Source organism: Leptosomus discolor, chromosome 2 (assembly GCF_034619465.1).
Source record: "Leptosomus discolor isolate bLepDis1 chromosome 2, bLepDis1.hap2, whole genome shotgun sequence".
In the NCBI taxonomy this organism is placed as follows: domain Eukaryota; kingdom Metazoa; phylum Chordata; class Aves; order Leptosomiformes; family Leptosomidae; genus Leptosomus; species Leptosomus discolor.
Window position 1 is genome coordinate 27,477,425 of NC_141392.1, and position 26,305 is coordinate 27,503,729.

Sequence of the window (26,305 nt, forward strand, 5' to 3'; positions counted from 1 at the left end):
TCTCAGAGATGTAGTTCTTTCCATCACTTGTCTGCCTCTCTTAATTTATCTTTTAGGTTATAACATTTTCTTACTTTGAGTACGAACTGCTGCAGCACTGGAAACATTTTGCAATCAACAGATCCCAGGCATAAAGTTCAAGCTTTGTGTTGGCAGGTTTACCTAAGTCATTGTAGATGCAACAAGTTAAGATTAGAATCCACCTCTTTGCCAAAACTCATATGCTATGCATTTGTGGGCTGTATAGACCTTGGGCAAAAGGAGGTAGGGGATCTTTTACCCTTTTAGCGCTTTGAATATGTTTAATAACTATTTTGCTTATTATGTTGAAGTCCAAGCACTTTTCTTCAGTGCAATGCCACAGGATGTTGCCGGTCATGTTTGTTTGTGATGCTCAACCTTGCTTGAGTAGGATGCTATTATATGAAGATGACAAAGAGCTCAGTCGACATTTCCATAAGCTACACTCTTCTGATCGTGCAGCACCATGATGATTCAACTTCTACTATATTTACTTGCCCTCTTGTTATTTGTTTTTCACATGCCATGCCACTGTTGTCACTGTTTGATTGACTGTCCTGTTTGATGTTCTCAGTGAGATATATTAGTTTGTTACTGTCAGGCAATAAAACATCACTTGAAAAGTTCTTATACTCTTGCTAAGTTAATGTCTTTCTAACCCCCCCCCTTAAGAGTTCTGCTGTCTCTTATTCTTGTCTGTCGCTCGTGTTTCCTGAAAACCTCTTTTTGACAACTGCCCAATAGCTTTGACTGAGGTTTTGTTGTCTGGAGAGATACTGCAACTGGAAGCTAGCCCTGTGGGAGGTGGGCAGCTCAAGATGTAGAATTCAGTCACAGCAATCAGGTATTTTCTGAGCACACAGTGATGGTTTTCAGCCCTGTTGGTGTTTTGGTTTTTTTTTTAATAATTTGCATAGTTTCTGCTTCACTATAATAGGAACTAAATCAATCAATTCTGAGCAAACATCTTTACTTTCAAAGGACATTTAAGAGAACATAGTACTTGACAGTACCTGTACTTTGAGAGGACAGCCATTCCTAAAAGTGTATTATAATTAAAACCATCAATTATTCCCTCAAAATAATGGTTTGTTTTCTGTTGCACAAAATCTTCTTTCATCAGACACGTATGATCTGACAGCTAAAAGAAGCTAAGTTCTAGGTGAGGTGGAGGAAAGGGCATCCTTTGGTAATTATTTACATGGCATTGACACCTGGAGGCTTCATTTAAATCTGTTCTCTCCCCTTACCCCCCACCTTCAATGTGTGCATGTACATAAAGAGAAGAGTAGATTGTCTGAGAAGGTAGACCAAGTGGAAAGATGGTAATGTCAATCAAAGAGTCTAGATTTTCTAATTCTTACATCTTCTGCTGCTTGTTAAGCTCTACGATGTACTAGCATTGAAAATGTTCTGGTTTGTTTTTAAGGTGGCCCTGAGCCCTACATTGAAATATTTGAACAACCCAGGCAAAGGGGCATGCGTTTCAGATACAAATGTGAGGGAAGATCGGCAGGCAGCATTCCAGGAGAACACAGTACTGAAAACAATAAGACGTTCCCTTCCATACAGGTAAATACCGCGTTTATCTGTGTATTACCATTGCCCACATGAACATTGTGCTGTAGCTATGCATTTGACTTGGTGCAGTAAATAAAATACTTCTCATTTCATGTCCTGTTATTCTTTCCTTGACATGCAAATGTAGTTGCAACAGAGTGGAAAAAGAGTTATTTGCTCCTAGTCATTGAAGATTTTGTTTTGAATTTACAAGAAGAGGAGAAGGTGTAGACGTAGTCAACAAAGTGCTGGTAGAGCAGGAATTCAGTGAAGTTACTAATTGTATGGGAGTCATTCACTATTAGCTTTTTCTATATGCACATTTGTTCTGCTTTCTTAGTTATGTGACTTTGGTTTGTTTTTACTGTTTGGGCTTTGAAGGAGTTTGCGTACAAAATTTGAAAAGGCTTTGAAAAGCTGCTGCATGAAACGTGAAAGAAGGCACTTTGTGCAAGTGAGCAAAGTAAGAAAGTGACTTGCAGCCAGTGATTCAGTGATTAGGCTCTGCAAAAGAAACTACCATGAAGTATGTGAAGTCAGAAGGGGATACAGAATTTAAAAATGAGCTGAGAAAGGGGAATTATGTGATGAGAGCACCTGCAATGGAGACCAGTTGGGTGGTCGCATTATGGATAGGTTGGGAAATCCAGGACAAAGGGATTCAGAGTAGCCCTGGCAGCTATGATCAAAGCAGGGACAACAATACAGACAGTAGAGGTGGAATGGAAGCACATTGGCAGTAGCTTTCATATGTAGGACAATGGAATGTGTCAGAGACCCTAGACAGGTAGGGTGAGGGAGAAGAATTTCTGGTCTCCTATTTGAAGTTTAAGTTGGTGGTGTTTCCTTGATCCCTTTCAATTTGGAGAAAATCTGTCAAGGGATGCGATTAGAAGAGAAAGCCCAAATATAAATGGGAAGTTAAGAGTACTTGTCTTGAAGTAAGTTACAGTGCCCAGAAACAGAAGTTGTGTATCTGTTTGCAGTATGTGCAAGTATAAAAAAAAAAAAAAAAAGTAGTCAAAGATGGAGGCTTTGGAATCACAGCAGAAAAAAAACAGGCACAGAGGACGTGAAATCTGAAAAATATGAGATGTTTTAGGCTGAGGCATAGAAGTTCTTTAAGAAGAGGGAGAGTTTGAGAAAAATAGTATTGGCAGTCATGTGTCAAGCAGCAGATTGAGCCTCTACTACATAAAGCAACTGTGGAAGCTGATCTAGCCCTGAAGCCAGAATTACTAAGGGAAGAAGTAAACAAGGAGGTCCACCCCCTTGACTATCACAGGGCCAGATTTGGTTAAGGAATGCAGGAAATGGAGATCTTGCCAGGCTGTTTTTTCAGCCCTCTACCAAGTGAACAAGGAACTACGTCGGCTGCTGGCAAGAGTAAATATTTTTGCAGACTCTCAGCCTAAGGCTGTGTCAGGGCACAAGTTGAACAGGCAGTATAAGCCCTGAATTTCTTTTAGCCTGGACTGCGCTGCACGTGAAGGCCAGCCAGAACCCAAAGGGAAGATGGGACATGGTAGGTGATCATGCAGTCCTGACAAAGTTTGTTCTTTTTTAAAGGTGACTGTTGATGACAGAATTGATTGTTACCAATAGCAGGTGATTTCTAGGTGAATTCCTGCCTCCCTGCAGCCCGTAGGAGGCTTTAGTGCTGATTAGCTGCTAGGGGAGTCCCCTCTAGAGATGGAAAGATCAATGAGGATGAGAACAGAGAGGCCAGGAAGAGATTAAATTTCGTGGTGCGGTTGTGAAGAAGAACATCAAGGAGGAACTGGAGAATCAGAAGTGGCTAGATCAGGCTTCAAGTTCAAGGGACTGGGTGTGAAATGGGGGAGAAATGATGTAATAGTTGAAGAAGGTGAAGGAGCGTTGGGAGTTTTATTTTAAGGGTGAAAAGTAACGGTGACTTGTATGAAGGCCAAGAAAGGAGCCAAACTGAAGACTGAAGAAGCTAACAGATGATGGAAGCTAGAAGAGCGCTGGTCAAGTCAAAGGTTTGAGGTGTCAGCTGAAAAGGATGTATGATGGATCCTTGGAGTCTCAGGAGATGGAGAGCTCGCCTCTGCACAAATGTGTGCCTGAGCAAATCTTGTATTTGCTTTCAGGTGGTTGTGCTTCATACAATTTAGGCCAAACTTTTGGGTTTTTTGTTTTTGGTTTTTTTTTTACACTCAGCCACACAACTTCAGTTGTGACTTCAGTGGTAGCCGTCAGCATGAGGGAAGACTTGTATGCACCTGAGAAATGTCTGTTGAATTAGGCTGATGACTGCTGTGAAGGCACTGGTAGTAGAAGCTTGAGAATTCAGTGCCCCCCCCTTTTTGGATATAAGACTGAATATTCATCTGAGAATTAATTAAAAAAGAAAAAGACTTCATAGGGGGTTATGCCATGCTGTATCTGTTAAGATCTTCTTTCACTACATGGTGTTCCATGCAAAGGAAATATCCTCATCCCTGAGGCTTTAGGAGTTTTTTCCTAAGATCTTTGGAGCTAGATCTGTCCTTCAATAAGCATTTGTATGTGATCACCCACGTAGAACTTTGCATCTTTCGTTGTAAGGCTAGATGTGATAATGAAATATGTCCTGTCACATTTGGTCTTAAAGCATTACCAGCTGTTTTACTCTTAGGTCTAAGCTTCTGGCCTTTTGCACAGGTATGAATTTAACTCATATACAGAGCCCTGGTAAGATGGTGAAGCAATAGATCTCCAGCCTCAAACCCCCCACCCCACCCCCACCCCACCCCCCCAAAAAAGAAGGTCCTTTCTTTCAGACTTCCTCCCCGTTCTTGCAGTAGCATAGTTTAGAGAACTGAATGGATGGAATGTCGAATACTAGCAGTAGCGAAATTCTATCATTAAAAATAACCAGCTGCTTTGGCAAAACTAGCAGGTGAAGTATGTTGTTTTGATGAGATACACTTTTGAAAAAAAAAACCCATTCACCTTTCAAATATTTTGCCAAAGAGTTGGGTTTTTTAATGTAAAATGGACAGAAATGAAATGGAATGAACAAAACTTCTGAATGGTCCTGGCTTTTATGAAGGAATAATGTCATTTTGTTAGCTGTGATGTTTCTTCCATAGAGTGTTTTGGGATAAAATGTATTTTCTGTTACATGTGGGGACTTCACTAGCCTTGATATCTAAAATCTAGAAAATATCTCACTTTTTCATTTGTAGATTCTGAACTATTTTGGAAAAGTCAAAATAAGAACCACATTGGTAACGAAGAATGAACCCTACAAGCCACACCCTCATGATCTGGTTGGAAAAGACTGCAGAGATGGCTACTACGAAGCAGAATTTGGGCCAGAACGACGAGTCTTGTCGTGAGTAATGGTGTTGCTTGGGAGTTCGATTAATTATGCAAGTGATTTGCTAATCTTATGTTTTAAAACTGACTAGTGATTAAAAAAGCAATTAGTATGCTGTCTTTGCTGAAGTTTACTAATCCATCTCAGAGATGGGGCAACTTCTTTTTGAAGTATTTCCTTCTTTTTAAATACTTAACAAACTCATCTTTGGCCCTATTCTTTTCCTGTTCTTTGTTCATTCTCCCAATGTCTGTCTCCTTTTCCTTTCTTCCACTTGTTTGCTTTTTTTAGTCTTGTTCAGTAATACTTCTTGGTCTTCACTGTGACTCTCTCCTATGTGTGAAAATGATGAGTAATAGAATGGGTAACAACAATATTAGAATTAGTACTTCATGATGATTAGGGAAATTCACATCTTCCATGGGAATTATATTTGGACTTTCTGGAAACTGGTGGAGAAAGTTTGTACTGGCTGAGTATCACATGTAGAAGATAATGGTTGTGACACATCTAGAAATGTGTTAGTAGCTGTTGCTGTTGTTGCTGTTTGTTTGGGTTGGGTTTTTTCTGAGTAAAAATACAGATTCTGCCCAGGCCCAGCCCTGTAGAGCAAGCATGTTGAGGAAGTATCTATTTGTGGATGCAGTAAGTAAAACTGAGGCTGTGTATGAGATGTGTTTCTCAGTGCTATTCAGAGGGATATTAAGAATATCTAAAATACAGTTGTAATTGATGGCATTTCCTGTAGGTTTACCAAATCTTATGTAATAAAGTAAAGGCAGAGTAAACTGCAACAAATGTTGAGTGATTATTGCCAGAGAGGGAATTTAGCATTGACAAACTCTTTGTGGTTCACAGTTTGCAATGTAGTAAATTTGGAAGTAGGCTATTGCTTTGGGGTAAACATAACTGAGCTGGGAAGAAAATAAGGTAAATATTTCAATGTATAAGTAGCTCTTACGCACTGCTCTCCGGCTGATGTGATTCTGTTGATGTTTGTGAAATTACTTGACCTTTATGTGGGTTTAGTCAGTAGAACAGTATTAAAGGAGAGAAATGAAGGCACAGTCTGTTTGAAGATGATAATTGCCTGATGGTGAAATAAACAGCTGTAATAGTGGAGATGCTTCTTCAACATACAGCCCAGGCTCAACTGGTCACAAAAATGCTGCAGTGTATTCAGGTGGCATGTAGCATGTTGACTCTGCTGTATTTTGCTGGTACGGATGCTAACAATTTTATTAGTTCGTTGTTTTTAGCTCTGCTCACAATGCTGTCCTAATTGGCAAATGATAGAAAAGGATTAGTAAATGTAATTCCTAGAGTTTTTGCCCCATCGTCATATCTCTCTAGAAAGGTAGGGCTGTCCCTTCAGGCATTTACCTTCCATCTTGACTGTTGTAACCTCATCCTCGTCAGCTTCCTTGCAGATAGAGTTCTCCTTCACCCCGTGTAAAAGGCTGTTGCAAATATCTTAAACTGCTAAGGGACCTTGCCCTTTCCTCTGACCATCCATTCACCAGCTTCTCCTTTGTCTTCTCAAATCAAACTTCCTCACCCAAGGTCAAAGGATGTCTGCTGTTCTAGCCCGTCCTACTTCCTACTCTCAGCTCTGTGCCTTTGGATCCAAAGCAAAAACGGCCAGTTGCTTAACACCTTTTCTGGTTATGTATTATGTTCACCAGGTGCAGGAAGACACTGATGATTGGTTTTCCTCTTGGCTGAGTGTGTAAGTGCAAGGCAAGCCTGTAGAGAGGCCGTTACAGGATGTAGTGCCAAAAAGGATTGGGATGCTCTGCAAATATTTATTTGCAAATTTTTAGTTCACCTGCATTATATGTATGCATCAAATCCTGTTCTTTGACATAATGCTGTATCTTCATTTCGCTTAAGGCACTTGTGATTGTTTGCTATATACATGAATTCTTCTCTTACTAGGTTATAAGCCTCTCAGTTTCTTACAAAAGAGCAAGTAGGCTACTTTCACTTTACTGATAATGTGAAACTGTGAGCTCCGATTGAGCTTGACATTGGAGATCCTGATGGGAGGAGGCTCGAAACATTCTCTTTGAAATGTTTCCAGCATCGGTACACTCATTTTTATTAACAAATCATTGGTTGCTTTAAGATGAAAGAGCAGTATGATCCATAATTGAATCTGGATGTTTAAAGTCATTTTCCTTTTTGTGGCTGGTGACTCAGTCTTCACATTCTTCTCTTCAAGTCCATGTTGGAGAAAAGCCTTGTACAATACTAGTGAGCGGGAGATGTCCTCTCTTGGTAGTGTTCCAGCTGTTTACTCTTTTACTTTTGCTGAGCATACCAAACAGAGCAAAAATCCAAATTTTAATCCCCCCCGAGCAGGAATTATCACTCCCAGATTTTGGGCTTGTCTGAGTAATTACTCTGCTTTCTGGTTGTTTAAAGTTCCCCATGTAGAGTTCCGGCTGAACAAAGGGTTTTGTTCTGCCTGTGGTGTAATGATCTTTGCACTGCTGCCTAAACTTGATCAGAGCCCTCCCTGGCCAAAACATCAAGGCAAAAGTATGAATGTTGGAGCTTGTGTGACTGCCTGTATACTCAGATTTTTACTTCCTGGTTTGCTATCTCTCTACACGAATGATATCATAGTTTTAAAAAATGTTTCTAAATTTTTTTTTTTCTCTCTTCCTACTTCTCCCTCTCGCTTTTCGTTATCTCGCTTGCTTCCTGTCAGCTAGCATTGATGTGAAACCCCGCAGCCTTGCTGAGGTTCTCGACGGTTTCTCCTCTGATCTGGCCCTCTGTTTAGCGGTAGTTAAATAGACACTTTCACTGTGACAGCGCATGTTTAAGAAAATGTTTATAATCTGCGAATTACAGGGTGCTTAAAAGCCTAGTTTCCCTCCATGAGAGGCTTTGTTCACAGTGATTGAAAGGTGCAGAGTAATGGCTGTTAGTCCTTGCATTGCTGGATAAAGCTTTTGTTCAAGGCCGGTCCTGTATGCGTGCTTGCTTGATAACTTGATAACAGTGGGTGGCTGCGGAGCCTGGGACTGCCAGATGGCAATTTGGGGGCGTAATATGGAACCAGGCCTGTTCATGGACTTGAAGTGTGCTGCAAACTGAACCTGGGGAATACAGTGGGTATTCTGGAGGAAAAAAAGTAATATATGCTGTGATCAAGCCCCCCCAAAAGTACTGCCTACAAGAGAAGGTAGAAATAGAATTGCTTACCACGGTACAGTACAAATCTCCAATGTCAGTAGCCACAATATGAAGCCAAAGTGCTTCAGTCACTTCTGAGATGCTACTGTGCTTTGTTTACCTCTAGGTGACTGTATCGAATTCAGGTTCAAAAGGAAGCTTATGCATTCCACTAGTGAACAAAGGTTCTGGAAGTGGAAGTTCTGATTGCAGAGGATTTGGGAGCCTCTGAACAGAGCATATTGGGTGCAGGCAAGGGAGTTTAATTTCCTCAAACTTAACATCATGCTAGGGTAGTCTTGTTCAGAGCAGGGAAATGTACAACTATTCTTGAGAGCATTGGCAGGATCAAGGAGTATCTGTAGGTGCCTTAAGGTGGGGGTTTAGGCATAGCTAAAGTAAAGAACTTTTGTGCAGTTTCAAAGGAAGGGAAATTGCTGGTACTTCTGGAGACAGATGCCTGCTGGCATGACCACTCTCCTGAGCTTATTGTAACATCATGAAACACAGATTATTTTTTTATTCTTTTTTTACTTCCTGCTTTACATCCACTCAGCTTTGATGATGTCATGGTTTTTCCATGTGGGAAAGAGTCAGCTAGCCTGGGACTCCCCCCACCTCCTGCATCGGGGTGACCTGCGCTCTTATGCAAATAAGGAAGAGCTGCAGCTCTTCAGAACTTTTCCATATGTGAGATTTAAAAACCTGTGTCGGCTTGTTTCCTAAAACATTTAAAATAGCGTTTGAAATTTACATTCCCTGATAAAAGCAGGAGAGCAAATTCTTAACTAATGCAAATCAGCAAGTTTATTGATAACAAAAATAATTGTCACTTTAAACTACCTGAGACTGAGTATTTAACTTTTTAGTCACTGTAGGTTTACTGCAGACTAACAATTTTTAATGTAGAAATACATATTCTTAATAAAGACTATAAATTCTTCAGAATTTTATTTTAGTTTTTTTCACTTATGTTTCTGCTCTTCTTTTGGAAAAAACAGCATCCCTGGTTTTCAGATCTTTTACACCCTTCTCAAAATGAGCTGCTTTTTTTTCAATTTCTTGCACTGTTACACTGTGTATTATCACACTAGTCAACATCAAATAATTTATTCAATATTCTACACTGAAGATTTTATTAGTTGCTGAAATCCTACCACATGTGCTTCAGTTTTCAGAATTTGGGCATTCAGTGTGTGAAGAAGAAAGACCTGAAGGAATCAATTTATTTACGAATCTCAAAGAAGATTAACCCTTTCAATGGTGAGTAGAACTTGGCTGGTTCACTTTGGAGGGTGGTAGGGTTTTGTTTGTTCTGCCTTTGCTTTTGTGGTGGGGCTTTACTTTTTCCAAAAAATCTTTTTTTTGAGAAACTCTTCCCCTTCTGTGTCCCTCCTAGTCCTTCCTCACTGTCATCACATGATGAATCTCTTTGGATAGTTGTCCCTTTTATACATAGATTTTTTTTTTTAATTTTATTTTTTATTATTTTTTTTTTAATCCCCAGCAGCAATGTGAGTTGCTGCTTGAACAGAAGCAATGTGATAGCAGCAGAAACCTTCCCTGGAAGCTTCTACAAGTATCTCAGGAATCAGATTCCCCAGTTTTGGCAGCTATAAGAATGAAAGACTGAATTAGTGCAACTCTGCAACAACTTAAACCAATGTCAGTCTAGCTTGCCACCATCCCATCTCTTCTCTTGTTGTGGCACTGGTGTTTGTGACTCCTCAGCCAGCCAGGTCAGGGAGCTAATGATTACTCCTTGAATCTGCCCCTCGCTTGTTTTTACAGCTTGGGAGATGGTAGAGGCACCCAGGAGGTCCACAGCAGTATTGGTCTCAGTCAAGTGTGAGGCAAATTATGCTGCTACAGAATCACACCTGTAAGGGCCTACAGGCTGTAGATTTATACAACAGCTGATATGTGGGCTGTTCTCAGAAGGAGTCATCCTGCTCTTCCCTCCATCCCTGGTCACACACTCCTACTACTTTCCTCACACCAGATAGAGAGGCTGTGTGGCTACGCAGTGAATGGACTCAGCAAGTTGCTCCAATGGAAAACAAAACAAAACAAAAAAAAAAAAAGCCAAAAGAAAAAAAAAAGTGTTTTCCCTTCAGATCGACTTGCTAAACCAGCTCATCTCACAGCCATATAATTGCAAAGTTCAGTGCATGGAGTGGGTGGGGAACGCACAGCAATTTGTAGGGCCAACTGAAACACAACCAACACTTTCAGCATGCAGGCTCAACTGGGGGGAATTAGATGAAAAGCATAAATACCCCCAAACTACTAGCTGTCCACCTCAATTGACACAAAAAGACACTTACTACAGAATGAGAAATGTTTTAGAAATCTCTCTTAATTTTAGAACAGTGATTTGGAGTGAGGCTGATGGTTCTAATGGTCCATCTAAACAATTATCCTGGTTCTGATAATATATGTACACAATAGCATCTGTTTTTACATTCGTTTAGTCCATCAGCACAATTTAAAGTTTGTTTTAGTTATGTTGTTACCTTGATTTCACACACAAAAAGGGGAACTCTTCTGTTCAGACCTCTTGGCTTCTTTTACTCCATAAATAAAAAATGAGTTGACATTTTCTCTTGATGTCATGCAGTAAAAGAACATGATAAAATCCCTTTCTGTATGTGTATTTTACCAACGAAACTTTAGCAACCACATAGTTAGCTCTGTTCCTAGTACTGCTGAGTGTAATCGTGAAGACCTGTTCAACTAAAAGGATTTGACGGTAGATTTTTACAGTGGTTGGCACATAACTCCACTAATCATTTTTGGGCGATTGCAGCAGGTTGTGCATAGCAGCGTCAGGTCATATCCTCGGCTGCTTTCCACCATTCCAACAGCAGAGGAGACTGCAGGAGGGGAGAGCCTCACTTGGGTGACACACAGGGCAGCACCCTGCTCTCGGCAGGGGTTGTGCCGAGAAGGGGCCGCCGGCAATCCCCAGCCTCGTAATTGCCTTTCGGCACTCGTTAACATGTCAGCACAAAGCAGAGCTGCTTGAGAATGGCCTCCCGCTGCTCCAGGGCAGTCCCATGCTAAGTAGAGCCCAGAAAGGCATAGAACCAAGGTCTAATAAAACAGGATTAGTGACAGAAATATTTTATATGTGTACTTAGCTGGTCAAAACAGGATTTCATTAGCAGCAGTCACTGTAATGTTCGCTGCTTGATAAGATGGAAAGTTTTATGTATGGATTTAGTTTGCTTTTTAAGGTCAGAAGAGTATCACTACGTTCTCCAGAATTGCACAGGCTGTATTGTACCCATTTTGCATTGTGCTTTATCTATGTGTCTTCAGAAAGGCATCTGACTTTTCTGTTTAGAGACGTTTTGGAGTTAGGTGCATCCTCTAAGCAGGTCGCAAGCTAGCGTTACTCATTTCGTGTATGAACATCATAAAAGAAATTTCATGGAGTTGAAAACTAGCCCTCAGGGTGTTTGTATGTCAGTGGTTTTTTGTTTTTCTTTCCCACCTTCTTATGGAACAGTCAAACAGTCCCTGTCCTGACTCTCCTTTTGGGGCAGAGGTTCAGTATTTATCCCTATTAACAGATGCAAAATGCCTCCAGCCTGCCAGCAAATGTATTACTTGTGTTGTCAGTAAAGGTGAAGTAATAGCAAGGCGTGGGTCCACAAAGTCGCATTCCAAACTTCCTTGTGTAAAGGGCCATCGTCTTCCAGGGAAGCCCAGGTGCCACACGCAACTGGGATGGCAAAGGGAGAGGGAGCCCTAACACAAGTTCTCTGGTGGTGTGGTCTCACCTCCACGCCTTCCAGCATATGGTATGGACGCATACTGAATAAGGGTCATAATCAGCAACAGCAGAAATTGCTTGGCCAAGATGTACTTAGAGGTTTTAAGATCACTTTCTCCAGCACTCTTGCATGTGCTGTTGAAGCAGCTGATGTCTGCCTCTCAACTCCTGGATGATTAGAAGTTGGTGTCTGCAGATCATGCCGTGTGCTTAGCTGGAGCTGTCTGCGTCTGGATCATTCTTGCCAGCATACCTGTAAGGCTGTTTCACTATGAATTCCCCGCTATTAGCTGGCAGCATTTATCCCTTAGTGAGTTCAGTACAGGCTGTACAAATTGTGCGCGTTCACTAGGATGCAAGGCAAATGCCTTGCATTCAGGTCGCTCCTCCTGCATTAGCCTTGTTCGAGAGAGAACTGCTGTTTCCATGCTGTCACTGGATGTGTTCGTGATCCGTTGTGTTCATAAGGTACATCCCATATATTTTTTTGACTTTTAATAAGCTAAACAACTCTAGAAATCTCTTGTCTGTCATCCCTGAGCACACCAGGAAAATGGTGCGCGGTGGCAGCCTAGTGTGTAACTAGGGCTCCTAGGCATGATGATGATATAAATAGCACAGCATCGAGGGAGCAGAGTTACTCCTCCAGTGGAGCTGGTCCATGTCTGCTTTCTAGGGTGTTTGTTTTCTCTTAGTAGCTGTTGAGTTGTGCCATATCCTTGTCTTCCCATGTACTGTCTGATGTACAGCCAACTCAAATTAAAAGAAGAGCCAGTCTTCAGTTAAGAGCTTTTGTGGGTGGGTGTGACTTGACATAGAGACAACAATTGAGTTAATAACAACTCAAGTTAATTATCAATGAGGAAAAGCCCTAAGTGTGTTCTTTAAATTTAGGGGAAAACTGTACTTAGCACAGTATTACAGAGGACTAACCTTTTTCTAGCCAAATGGATGACAGACTGAAAACCTTGGACTTGTCTTAGAGTGAGAAGCCCAGAGAATTGCCAGATTTCAGGCAATTGATCAAAATGCTGTACATAAGCCTTCCCTGGAGCTTGATATATGCTTAAGGTTCCTGTTCCTTTGTAATTGCTCTTGCTAATAAGCATTTAATTCATTTTTAGGCTCTCCTCTGTACCCCACAACTAATTCAGCCCTGTTTGCCTCCGCAGTCTTTCCTTTGCCGTTTCCCCTTTCCACCCACGAGCAGCTGACCCCGTGTTGGCTTCGTGCTCGTCACAGTCTCCACGACACCCCTGCACGCCTCCGCTTCTCCTCACGCCCATCGTGCTCGCTTCCTGCCCACGCACACAGTCACCCTCTCCACAGCTTCCCTTGCTGGCCCCTGTGTGGCTGCGCTGGTAGGACGCACTCCACGCCCCGCCCCCCCAACACTGCTCGCCCACCTCGGCCAAGTTCGCCAGGGTCCCTCCTCTTGCAGCCCACTTGCTGCAGGGGAGCGCCTGCTTTATAGCGGCGGCAGTGGGGTGCTTATTGGGCTGCGGATTATGTGAGCAAAGAAGAAAATGTTATGAACCAAAAGAAGACTCTTAGCAAGAACTGGGGAGTTGGGAATGGTTTGAAAGTGGAAAGCATGAGAGTTCTCTGTAATGAATGCCTTGGATGTTAGAAGAAACTTTAAACTTCTGTTCTTAAATTAAAACAAATGTGTAACCTCCGCAATTGAATTCTCAAGCTGAAAATCTTGGTGAGTGAGAGTTAACAGCTTTTTAAACAGGCACAGAGCAAATCCCCCTGAGGAAAGCTAAATGTCCTGAACATAACATGACTTTAGCTTTTACCTTTGGAAAGCCCTTTGTTCTTTTGTTCCTCGTGCAAATGCTTCTTGCTGTTTATGCTGAAATGTGTATATTAACCTAAAGGACAGCCCATTTTCAAATTGTTTAAAAATGAAAAGGGAAATTATGACGTAGAGAGACAAAAAATGCTGACATTTTTTGGACTATGAACAGAAACTGCTAAAAAAATGGCTTAGAAGTGTAGAGAGGCTGATGGATGTATTTGCTTAAATCTTCCAATTATACCTTTTTCAGATTGAACTTAAAACAGGAAAAGAACCCAGATTCAGAGAAACATTGTCTACACAAGGACTGAGTTTTGAAAGTTTTAATTTGTATTCCCAGTTCTTCCCTTGGCTTTTGTATGAGGCCAGGCCATTTACCTTCCCTGTGTTTGTTTCTTCTGTAAAACAGGGAATTGTAACCATAGTAGCTTGGGCATTTATTGACTGTAGGTTAGCAATTTTACAGTCATTTGCACTAATCAACCCCCTGAGTATTTGCTTTTTTTCAAATTATTGAGTGTTGCTGATGCATGTTCTGTTTATAGCTACATGCAAAGGTTTCTTTTTTTCTGCAGAATTAATTGAAACTTACCTCTTCATGGATCACAGAAGCATAAACCAGGCATGGGTGTATCAGGAGAAGAAACTTAGTGCTGCCATGGTCCTTCCCTCCCCTTGTTCCCAGCTTCTACCTCTCAGCAAGTGCTAGTAGATGGTATTGGGCCTCTGGACGCATAGCCAAACAGCCTAGCCCATCATTCAGTACTGTGTGTCCAGTTCCTGAAGCCCAGGTACAAAGAGAGCACAATATTCTGCTTTTGACAGCAAGGGACAAATAGCGCACTAGGACACCTGCTCTTCCCTTTGTACCTGTATGATTGTAGTTCACTTAGAGCAAATATAGCATTAAACTAGCTGGTGACGCCCTTTTTAGCTGCTTAGAGTTCGGCTGTAGGAGCCACCAGTCACATACCTTGGCAATTTAGTGTGCTGCATTACTTGTCTGCTGTAGCCCTTCCTAAGGCTAGTTGCTGTTTAGCTACACAGCCACAACTGTGACTGCAGCACAGACGTGGGCTGGGGGGAGTAAACTGAATCTGAAGTACACCTTCCAGGCACTGAGAAGGACCTGTGACTTGCACCTGATTTCCCTGACTGATTGAACCTGGCATAAGTCAGCACCAGCACTGGAAGAGACAGTCCTTCCTTTCGCTGCATCTGTCAGCTTCCACCATTTCCCTTGCGCCGGGCCTAGCGGTTGTGGGAACCGACTGACTGAAAACAAGTGTTTTCCTCTTTTCTTCTGGCAAGTTAGTTTTGAGCCAGACCAGTTCCTTGCTCTGATTCACCATGTGAGAGCTAGTCCCAGCCTAAGAGTAGTGCTGGAAATGTAGCTTGGGCAGAGCCAGCCTTTTACAGCAAAACCTCTGGCATGGACCGAGTTAAACTCATCAGTCTGTATCAAGCTAAGGGGGGTATCTTTGCGCTCCAGGAATGAAACCCTTAAGGCAAACCACCTCTGTGTCATTGCTTAAATGAAACTGAGCTCCCAAGCATATCCCTAAATTAAAAACTATCATCTGCATAAGAGAAAAGGCAGAATACAGCTCATTGTGATTATTAACGGTGTGTGTTCCTGAGCGGTCTCCTTGGTGAAGTGTTTTTGTTCATAGGAGGTCATTCTCTTTGGTTTGAGATCTAGTGTGGCTCATGCCCTCACAGCCCCTCGTTGAGAAGGGAAGGTCACAAGATGTCCCTTCGCAGGGTAAACTGGTATTCTCAGCGTAGCCCTCTCTGAATGTGTCACACCACATCATTTGCCCTGGAAGTTTCCGTGCAGGTTAAGTTTAGATGCTAAAGTACCTCCAACTCCACCCACTCCAGAAGCTTCTGACATCATTAGTCTAGACGTTGAGTGGAGGGCTGTATGTGAGGGATCTGCTGTTTAATCAGGTATCATGTTATCAGTCAAAAAACCAAATACTTCATCATTTCTCTTCAGTGTTCAGAATAAACTTTCACTTTCCCTGTAGCATCACCTTATGAGTAAACATCAGAGCCCTTAATCCCCCAGTAATTTCATCAGATAAATGGTCTTTTATTGGCCTTCCTGGATGTTGAAGACTGTTAAAACAGTAAAAAAAATTTATAAAGTAATAAACAGGAACAAACAGGAGCCTGATATTATCAGCATCTTTGATTTTGTGCGTGAACTTGGAATTGCATGTTGGTAGGTTGGACCCAGAAAGTCTCCGATTTTCTGTTACAGAGGCAAATCCAAGAAGTTCTCTCATTCAGTAGAAACCCAGTGGGGCACCTCTGGACTTTAGTGACATAAATCTCCAAGACAGGGACAACCCAAACCTAATGCCTGTGTTTCATGAACTGCTCCGATTGGAGGTTGGAAGGAGTCCACGATTTAGCTTGTGTGAGGTGTTTTTCTGCCCACACTGGGACTGTGTCATTATCTTCCTGTGTTAGTGGATAGTGGACTAGAGAATTTTTTCAAAGGCAATTATTTTTTAAGTTGGGGAATCAGCATTTCTTTCAGAAGGGTTGAAACAGATTTATAAAGAAAGGATTTACTAGCTATTGTAGCCACTTTCAGGTTGAACAGCTAATACTCCCCAGGTTTGACTGTAACTCCAGATATTGCGTTTGAAATACTGTTGTCAGAATCTCGGTGAGTGATGTTAGTCATCTTTTAGCATTGGGCTGGTGGCATTTTTATGGATTTTTTTTTTTGGCATCTTGCCCCATATTTACCTTAGAAATTGAAATAATATTAAAAAAAGAATTAAAATCCTATGCGAGTTGCTAAGTGTTACTTCTGAAAGCTCTCCTTCCACTGGTAAAAGAGCTGTACTTACAAACATTCCTTCATATACTCCTGTTTGCATAGGTAACTACAGAAAATGAATTTCTGCCAGGTTAAGGCTAGTTTTTTATTAGATTGGGCCATCACAGGAACATACCTGGGTTGTTGGGTGGATTCCAGCTCTTGCAGTTGGATTCATATGAAGACAGTAAGGTGTGGTACCACACAGCAACAAGCAGTCAGAGGAGGAAGTTGAACTCTTGCCAAAACCAGAGTACTTCTTACTTTTAGTCGTATGCTGTGTTTGAGCCTTTTTTACCATATCTGCTCTCAACATGCTGCATCGTGCAGCCTTTTTTTTACTTCATGTGTATAATGTCACTGGTTTCATTAGAGCTGCTTGCGCAGAGCTTGCACAGGCTGATGGAGTGGCTATTCTTCTTCTCTGGTCTTTTCTGTTCCCAAAATCTTCAACAGCATTTAACTTTAATAACTTCAGGTTTGTCAGGTTTAACCCTGTCTGTTGTCCTTCTGTACAGAAGTTGATGAAATAACACTGAATGACACGACCATCCTCCATACAGCCATGCTCCAGGCATGAGTCAGTGTGTTTGCCTACCTCGTTTTTGTTTGTTTTTAATATTCTTAACGTGTAAGCCATCATCCATTCAAGTTAGTGGCTACTCTCAAATTGACTTCAGAGGGAGCAGAATTAGATGTTTGTTAAAAATAACATTTTATTTTGTTTGGATGATTGTCTTTTAGGTGGGAATGAAATATGTTTTGAAATTGATGAAAGCTGTGTGCTTCTTTATATGAATGTGGAATCTAGCCTCTCTATATTTTTTTAAGCATGTCATCACAAGATGGAGTTGCAGCTGTCTTGTTCTCCTTTTCTGCTCTGTTATGTTCTTCTCATCTGGTTAAAAATAGCCCAAGAGGAATCAGTCTTGACTGAGCACTTCCTCTTTCAAACTACAGCTTTTTTTAAAATTGTATTCAATGTTTTATAAGAAAATGCAAATTAGGAGCAGTGTTTTTTGCTGTCATACAATGAGCTGTATACAGCAGTTCTGGTTCTTGCAATTATTGACACACCACAACTGTACTCTATCAGGTGGTTAAACAGATTCATTGGGAATTTGTTAAAGCTCACAGTATAGGAAACAATGTAATTTGAACATTAGCGTTACTAGTTTTCTCCATATCTAATGTATTTTTGCATTTATAGAGTTCTTTTAAGCTTTATGTCTGCTATTATTTGTTTCTGAGGAGGAGGCTGCTGTGCCTGCAGCAAACGAGGTGCAGGACTGGTGCTGCTATAACCTCTGAGAGACAGACTTGATTGCACAGCCACAGAGTCCTCACTTTTGATTCAGAATCAAAAGCCAGATCCCGATTTTGTGCTTGGCTTCGATCTACAGGGAGCTGACTTGAACAAAGCTATTGAGTCTTTACGATCAATTTAAGTTCTAAGGGGTTTGAAATTTGACTACCGCTTGGGCTCTCTGGCCAGATCCACATGCTCACCAATGGCTAACACAACACGTGAACATAAGCCTTGATGCCAGAGTGTCCTTGGGCGCTAATTGCCTGCTGGCCATGATGTCAGGGCATGGATTAGAATCACCCGAGCAGCTGGGAGCCACGTAGCATTGCAGTCTTGATATCCCTTCTGCAAGGTGCAGTCTAGAGAAGGCACTCTTCTTTTTTATTCTCTAAATCAGGCTATATCAAGAGGCAATTGGACTGCGGAGTCTGCCAAACCCGAGTTAGGCTGAACAGCTGCCTGTCCCAAACCTGTTTGCTAAAGATCCTATTTCATTAAGTTAGCAGGTCAACTAACAAAATCATAAAACTTTGCTCTGCATATCTGGTAATACAGTCAGCCACCAACCTGCAAAGTGCATGCTGGCAAGAGCTCCCCTGGGCCCCACCACTTCTGAAGTTACGTACGTAGTTGCTGCTTAGTTCTGTACTCACTGGTGTACTTGTCTTGAAATACTGCAGATCATGGGCTTGTAGAAGAGAAAGGTGACTTGATTTCTTTTTTTACGGTAGAGTCCAGGAGAAACTGAGATACTCAGAGTACAAGAAAGATTAAAAGTGCCAGTGGAAAGTATTCTGAGCTCAGTGCATTTATTATTTCACACTATTAAAAGGTGAAAAAGTGGGCATTGTGGAATCCCACTCATGGCAGGGTGGAGGCCAACCCAGTCATAAATGTTAAAGGTCGGAGCATTGCAATCTAATCAGTACAGTGTGATCCCCAGACTTCTTATCGCAGGCACATGTAATCTTTTATTCTTGCAAGAGGCCTTTGAAAGGGCAAGGGAAGGAGTGAACTTGAGAGGTTGTGATCTGTTGCCTTGGCACGTGTTCACTTTAGGTAACTGTGAGGAGTATTTAACTATGCTGAACTGCTGCTTTGAACGATTTTGGAAAAGAGCCACTTGAAATGATTTTAATTATCAGTACTTCTGCTTAAATGAAATTAAATCAGTTTCTCATTTTGCTAGCACTGAATGTCAACATAATAGCTTCACGTCAGACCTTAAAGGAAAGCATCGAATTCAGAGTGCACTGCTTTTCCCAGAATTGCCCATTAAGCTAGGAGTACATGAAATGTTCAGTCATGATATCCCAGGTCCTGTGTCTTGAAATTAAAATAAGTGAAAGGGTGAACAGAACTGAAATGCTGAGCTTGGGTTATGCATTACTGTGTTTTACACAGGAGGAATATGTAAGGAAACGGATCCTTTGCAGCAAGGGTGTGCTTGTCGTATTATGAAATTTTGTCATAATGACACCACTAATTACTATTCTCAAAAGTCTGTACCTTTTGACTGACGCAGGTATTGATGGGAGGGGGGAGATCGTTCATGTTGTTTCAGCTTCATTCTTGCCCCCGGAACTGCCTTCTGATTATTTTTTCGTCTCAGTTTCTAGAGGAAAATCATGATATCGTGTAGCAGAAGCCACTCACTGTTGCAGAAAGTCTTCAGCTATGTCCTAGGACTTCTTTGTACTAAAATGTTCCTCTTCAGCAACGGCATTCATTTTGTGAATTTTATTGTGCACAAACAAGAGAGAAATGCATTTAGGGAATGACTTTTAAACTACAGATATATGGAACTGGTCTGGCAGGCAAGGTGAGGAAACCAGAGGCAAGAAACTGCTGGAGAACTAGGACAGTTTAGCCTTGTTTGATAAAGAGAAAGTGTTAAGGCTTCTGTATCATTTGTGGTGTACAAGGAGTTATTTATGCAGCCCCTGTAAAGCTAGCAGGGACTATCGGCACATTTCGTCTGCCTTGGCAACACCATCTCTTTTACCGGTGGAGATTCATCCCCAGTTTGTTAAAGATTTACTGCTGGTTTGGATGCCTAATCCTCAGTCTTGTCTTCCTTTTGTTGTTCAGTGCCTGAAGAACAGCTGCACAACATCGATGAGTATGATCTCAATGTTGTCCGCCTCTGCTTCCAAGCTTTCCTCCCCGATGAACATGGCAACTACACGTTAGCTCTTCCTCCTTTGATTTCCAACCCCATCTATGACAACAGTAAGTACCAACTCGGTCAAATGTTTACTTTTTTTTTTTTTCCTTTTGTTTTTCTCTTTTGCTTGGGATGAAAAATGCCAGACCAATTTCTGAGATCTGTGCCAATCTTCTGGGTCTCTTCTGTGGCTTGAGTCTGCCAGGCGTGTGTCTAACACATGCCAAGTCAGTGAGCATATACTCAAAAGACGATCCCAGGGTGAAGTGTTGGCCCCCCAGAATCAGAATTGTCCGTCATATCCATGGACTCACACATGGGTGCTTTCTCAGCCCTTGGTCCCGTATTGCAGTAATGATTGCAAGGAGAGGCCTTGTTCTTAAAATACATAGTAGCAAGGTGGATGGCTGCTGTACGAGGATCTGTTTGCCAAGGATGTCCTCTAAAGCCTCTTTGTACCCGTGAGGAGTCTTGCCTTTGCCTTGTGAGGGCTCTGGAACAGGATTCGAGTGGGAAACTGTCTTAATGCTTTTATGTCCCTTTTGTATCCTGGTTGGTTGCTGTTTTCAGTATATAGGTGTAGGCATGTAGGTGATGGGGGAATGTTTCATCATGCTCAGGGAGGGTGCAGAAGTACGTGAAATGCCCCTTCTTGCACCGTTTTCTACACTGCACAAAACAGGACTTCTGTATGGCTTTGGCAGGTCACCACAGTTGAGGATTTTAGCCCTCAACATATGCTGGACTTCTCTCCTGGAGCAGAATAGCAGAAGAGCTTTTAATCCTTGAAAACTTTCTGGCAGCTGTTTTTATTTCTGCAGTGAAAGTATTTCTGTGCAAAATATTTACGGTCATTAAGGTCATCATTACTTTAGCAGAAACTATTGAATAAAATGAACTCTGCATTTTATAAAGTTGATGTTAGAATTGTGTTGATGTGGGCATAACCACTGTGAAAATATTGAATATGAACTCAGGTGTGTTTGATATTTTTAGGGTCTCCTCTAGAATTATCTAGAAGTTGGAACTGGGTGCATTGTTATTGAGAACCTTTGTAGTACTAATTAGGGTTGAGATAAAATTGATGTACAAGATTTGCAGCTATGTCTCAGATGCCATTTAGAAATGTGCCAAATCATGATTACTTGTCTACGTTGATTGACGTCAGTCTTTGCTAAGCTGCTGAAATGACAGATAGCTGTGTGGTGGGGGAAGCTTGGTTTTCTAGTGTGGGTGTATGTGGGCAGCTTCTGATATACTGTAGGTATCTAAAATCCTCCGTGCAACGTAGCAGTGGTGTAAATAAGACATGCATAACTACAACCACAAATCACAAAAATTAAGCTGCTCTTGTTTGGAACAGCAGTTTCAGATCTGAAGTTTGGTGGTTTTTTTGTTTGGGTTTTTTTTTTTTTTTTTTTATTTTAAATGTTGGCTTTCTAACCTGCGCTGTCATCCAGAACTGGGTAAGGTCAGGTTATAACTTTAGATAGCAGATAAAATTGTACGGTACAATTTGGAGATCCTAGGTTGTTAGCTTTCAAGCTTGGTCAGATTTAGAGCAAAAAGGCATTCTGTGCTTTTCTGAAAATCTAGTGTTTTCTTCAATTCCTAATACTTTGTAGTCTCCATCTGCTTTGCATAGTAGAGATAGGTAAGAATAATATGAACATAACACAGAGGCAATCATGTTAGCAGAGACTGCAAGTGTATAAAATTCAGTATTACAAGCAGCTTCTGTTTTCAGTTGCTTATAATGCAAACTGGTTCTGAACCAAAATTTCCCAAGTTGCGTATCTTACCACACTGAAAACTCTTGGGAAAAGTCAGATAAAGCAGCTTACCCTTTCTGAGAAATGAGGTTAGGGAGTACATGTTGTTCTGCCCTTGTTGAAGGTGACGTGATTTTTGGTGAGAAGCTTGGTTTTCTAGGGATTTGTTACCAGGGATGTGCGGGGAGCGAGGAACAGGAATTGGGCAGGAGTTGAAGCGACGGGGAGGTGAGGGCATGCATGGGTGAAGAGCTGGGAAGCAGCACAGCACGACAGAGGCCACAGAGAACATCTTCCTCTGAGGCCGGTGCCGAACTTGGTGCTCCTGCCCGACACTAAGGCTGACAGCAGAGTGTGCTGCATCCATGTCTGCTGGCATTTGTGTTTCTTTCCTTTTATCTTCCCTTCTAAATTATTTATCTAAAGACAAAACAACAAACTCCAGCCTAGGAGACCTTCCCCAAAACCTGTTTAAAAGGTCACCATGTGCCCTTCAAGCATACAGAAGTGAAACAAAGGTAAAATTAGGCTTCTCCTTGCAATTCTTAATTTACCCTTCCTGCGAAAAACGTACAATGACACTGTCAATCATATGATCCTGTGCTGTTTCTGGGTTTGTTTTGTTTCCCCTCCCTTCAAAGTTTCTGATTCATTCAGCAAATGAAGTGCCATGCGTCATGTAGTAAATGAGGCTGTAGCACCTACTTCTCCTAATGATAGTAATAGCTGCAGATAGTAACTACGTAACTGGGGTCTGGCATGTTACCAGGAGCTCTGTTTTAAGCATAGCCAGTGCTGTGCTACAGCGTACCTGTACAGTGCCATGAAAGATCAGGCAGGAACTCACTCAAACTGAGAGTCCAGAGTAGATTTTTTTTTTTTTGAGGGTGACACCATGAGCTTTGGTGCTATCAGAGATTGTGCAGGAGGCAGCTCTCCATCTACAACTATTGTGAATGCTGTCCATGTACGGCCACAGTCTGGAATTGAAATTTGAGCATTTTGGGGTGAAACCTGCTACCCTGAGTAAAGGTGTGAAAGTTAGGCTCCTTGACCTTGTTCTCAAACACCTAGAGAGGGTAACAGAGGAGAGGTTTGATGGCCAAACATGTCTGATACTCAGAGAGGGGAATTTTCTTGACTTGCTAGCCCAGCTTTTTCCAGAGAAGCATCACTGTAACAGGTAATGAGTCCCTCAAAGAACTGCTTTGATTTCTACAGCTTGAAGGGCATGAGTGCTGAGCACAATCATGTCATTTGGGGAAGTATTTTGAGACTGCTCTAGAATAGTTAGGGAGTGAGTGGCACAGCTGCGCTGGTATCTTGTTTGGAGATTAGTGGCCAAGAGCTGGAGGATCATGGAACATCAAGCCCTGCTTCTGAATTTCCTGTATGGAGCAATTGTTTCGTGTGAGTTTCGGGGTGTCACACTCCAACAGCTGTTGCCTTCCCTTCATATGCCTTAACTCCCAGCACCTCATCTTCAATAATGACAAAGTTACAGTAATACTTTATCATCAAATTTGCCTGTTCTTTTTTTTTTTTCCCAGGAGCTCCCAACACAGCAGAGTTAAGAATTTGTCGTGTGAACAAGAACTGTGGAAGTGTAAAAGGAGGAGACGAAATATTTCTACTGTGTGACAAAGTTCAGAAAGGTAATCTTGACTAGGCTTTTTCTTTCTCTTTGTCCCAAATGGCTGACACTGCCACTTCCTAGCTGGGGAACTGAAGCCCTCCACCACACTCCTGTGTAAGTGTCTTGGTTTTATAGCTGGGCAGAATAGCTCTCAGGTTCGAGGGCTCTCAGCACCTCTGAAAGACACTCAGTGCCTCTGAAGTCAAGCCATTTACTTTGCATCTGAATTCTGAGTCAGACTTCTTTCTTTGTTTCTCTTCTCCCTTTTTTTCTGCTGCAAGTTTTTAGTTCTTCAGCTTAACAAGCATCTTCTGTTTCTAATGGACTAGATGATATAGAAGTCAGATTTGTCTTGGACAACTGGGAGGCCAAAGGTTCCTTCTCACAAGCTGACGTTCACCGTCAAGTTGCGATTGTGTTTAGAACGCCACCGTTTCTCAAAGACATCACCGAGCCTGTCACGGTGAAGATGCAGCTGCGAAGACCTTCAGACCAGGAAGTCAGCGAACCTATGGATTTCAGATACCTGCCAGATGAAAAGGGTATGGTTCCAATTAGTTGAGTTTCTGAAAAGCCGCTATCAGTGTGGAAGTCGTGTTGACAATAAACAGTAGCTTAATTAGTAAAAATTCTACAACACTACTTCTACAAGTAGATTTTTGGTTTTTACAAGTAACAATAGGCAGTTTGTTCCCTCTTTCAATGAAAATACCAAGAATCATGGTTGATAACAGTGCCTTGGTTTGTTAGTGCCATCATGTCTGAAATACTTTAAATTTATCTTACTACAATTAGAGTAGTTTTAGTTGTAGAAAGTTCCTTTACTAATGACAGCAGAGAAACGTAATGCTTCCCTTCCACTCCTTTCTCTGTAGATCCATATGGCAACAAAGCAAAAAGGCAAAGATCAACGTTGGCTTGGCAAAAGCTCATACAGGACTGTGGTAAGGAAAATATTTGTCTTTTTTCCTGTTTGAGTGAACTTGCATTCAGATGGAGTTATTTTATATGAAAGCAGATGTTCAGTGTAGACTTACACTTTCTTCCATTGCAGGATCAAATGTGGCAGAGAGGCCCAAAGTAGCTCCGTTCCCCGTTGTCACTCCTGAGGGGAAGCTGATTAAGAAAGGTAGGGTTTTGCTTGCAATCCAACAGTGGCTTGAAACAGTGTCCAACTGCTGTGGGGAAGGGCTGGAGCTTTTTCAGGGAGGCTGCTGAAGTTCCCAAGGCAGCAGTAGTACCTGCCTCTTACTTTCCCTCCATATTCTTCTCAAAGCCTTGGCCATGCTGTGGCTTCCCCTTTGTGCAGGAGAGGGCTACACCTTCTTCACCTGGAAGCATTGCTGGCTTTCAGCCTCAATTTAGATAACTACTGATTTTCCTTTGTGTCCAGATACTCAGCCCTTCAGATGTACACGCAGCTACTGGCCTTCCTTCCTCTTTGCTTGCAATTGCAATATTCTCTTGTGGGTTTCTTCCCATAAGATACTGGTACTTTTGACTATACAAACTAAAACCATCAGTTCTTTACTTAAATGTAGCTGTCACCTTTAGCGTTGCAGTTAAGCAAGTATGAAAGAAACACGTATAATTTTACTTGCACCGTTTTTGCTTTGCTTTTTACCATTTGTAATTTGAAAGCAATATAAAAAATGGCACTAAAATGCAGTCATGTTCTTCCTTGCCATAGAACCAAACATGTTTTCATCCACGCTGATGATGCCGGGGCTAGGAACCCTGGCCAACACTAGTCAGATCTACCCTGGCTGCAACCAGATTCCCCATCCGCCTGCGCAGGTGGGCCCAGGGAAGCAAGACACGCTGTCCTCGTGCTGGCCGCAGCTGTACAGCACCACCTCTTCAGCCAGCAGCCTGCTCAACGCGCACCCCCAGAACAGCTTTGCGGCAGATGGGCCTCAGCCTGCTGCTCAGGGCAGCAGCTCTCTCCCAGCTTTCCACAACAACCCTCTGAACTGGCTTGATGAGAAGGATTCGGGTTTCTACCGGAATTTCGGCAGCACAAATGGGATGGGAGCAGTGGCAGTGTCAACTGCAGACATGCAGAGCGTTTCTAGTAACAGCATCGTGCACCAGGCTCATCCCGCCACCGTCTCCACCGCCAGCATTGTGCACATGGAGACCGATGACATGAACTGCACTAGTATAAACTTCGAAAAGTATAACCCAGTGTTAAATGCCAGCAATCACAGGCAGCAGCTCCAGCAGGTGCCTCCAGCTTGCCCGTCTGTAGCAGCCCCGGGCAGCACGCCTTTTAATTCGCAGTCTAACTTAGCTGATCCAGCAGTTTACAGTTTCATAGACCAAGAGGTTTTAAGCGAATCAAGAATATCCACCAACCCGATCGTAAACCATCAGAATAGCCTTGCAGAGAACCAGTACTATGACACTGATGGTGTCCACACTGATGAGCTCTATCAGTCTTTCCAATTCGATAACATATTACAAAGCTATAACCATTGAGCCAGCAGTGTCGGGCTGGACGCGGGTACATAACGCTTTTCAGATGGCTAGGTGTGTGAAGAGGAGTAACTTGCCCTTCTGGAGTCCCTGCTTTTTCTTGCAGAACATTACTATGCAAGTTTCATGACACAACTTCAGGTTATCTATTACAGCCCAAAGACTGGTGCCCATAAGAAGAGAGGTGGGAGTAGGCTTTGGGGTTCTGTCCCTTAGAAGTACCTTGTGTACATATTTTTACGCTGTTGGAAAAGGGAATTGTTCACATATAAATCTTCCTTACCTTTGGGAACTGGAAAAGCTGGCATCTTCAGAAGGGTTACAGTTTCAAGTATTTCACAGGGCTGAAATTGTTTGAAAAATAACCATTTTTGCTATGAAAATTGAATTCAAATTTTGATAGGACAGAAATTAAATGAAAACC

The 26,305-nt window shown here is 42.1% G+C and overlaps 1 protein-coding gene across 1 annotated transcript; it reads left to right on the top strand.

Moving 5' to 3' along the window:
• Nucleotides 1-1,485: 1,485 nt before the first annotated feature.
• Nucleotides 1,486-25,884, top strand: REL (REL proto-oncogene, NF-kB subunit). The gene is made up of 9 exons (XM_086460804.1): nucleotides 1,486-1,593; nucleotides 4,776-4,924; nucleotides 9,267-9,358; nucleotides 19,920-20,060; nucleotides 23,318-23,422; nucleotides 23,733-23,945; nucleotides 24,279-24,347; nucleotides 24,458-24,532; nucleotides 25,094-25,884. Exons 1-9 carry the CDS (start codon nucleotides 1,501-1,503, stop codon nucleotides 25,882-25,884), a joined length of 1,728 nt encoding a protein of 575 aa, XP_086316930.1. The 5' UTR covers nucleotides 1,486-1,500.
• The last annotated feature ends 421 nt before the right edge of the window (nucleotides 25,885-26,305 follow it).

Coding starts and splice junctions, on each gene's coding strand:
- REL (XM_086460804.1), top strand. CDS start 1,501: ATGCGTTTCAGATACAAATGTGAGGGAAGATCGGCAGGCAGCATTCCA. Junction 1,594..4,775: donor AGACGTTCCCTTCCATACAG/GTAAATACCGCG, acceptor TTTCATTTGTAG/ATTCTGAACTATTTTGGAAA. Junction 4,925..9,266: donor CCAGAACGACGAGTCTTGTC/GTGAGTAATGGT, acceptor CATGTGCTTCAG/TTTTCAGAATTTGGGCATTC.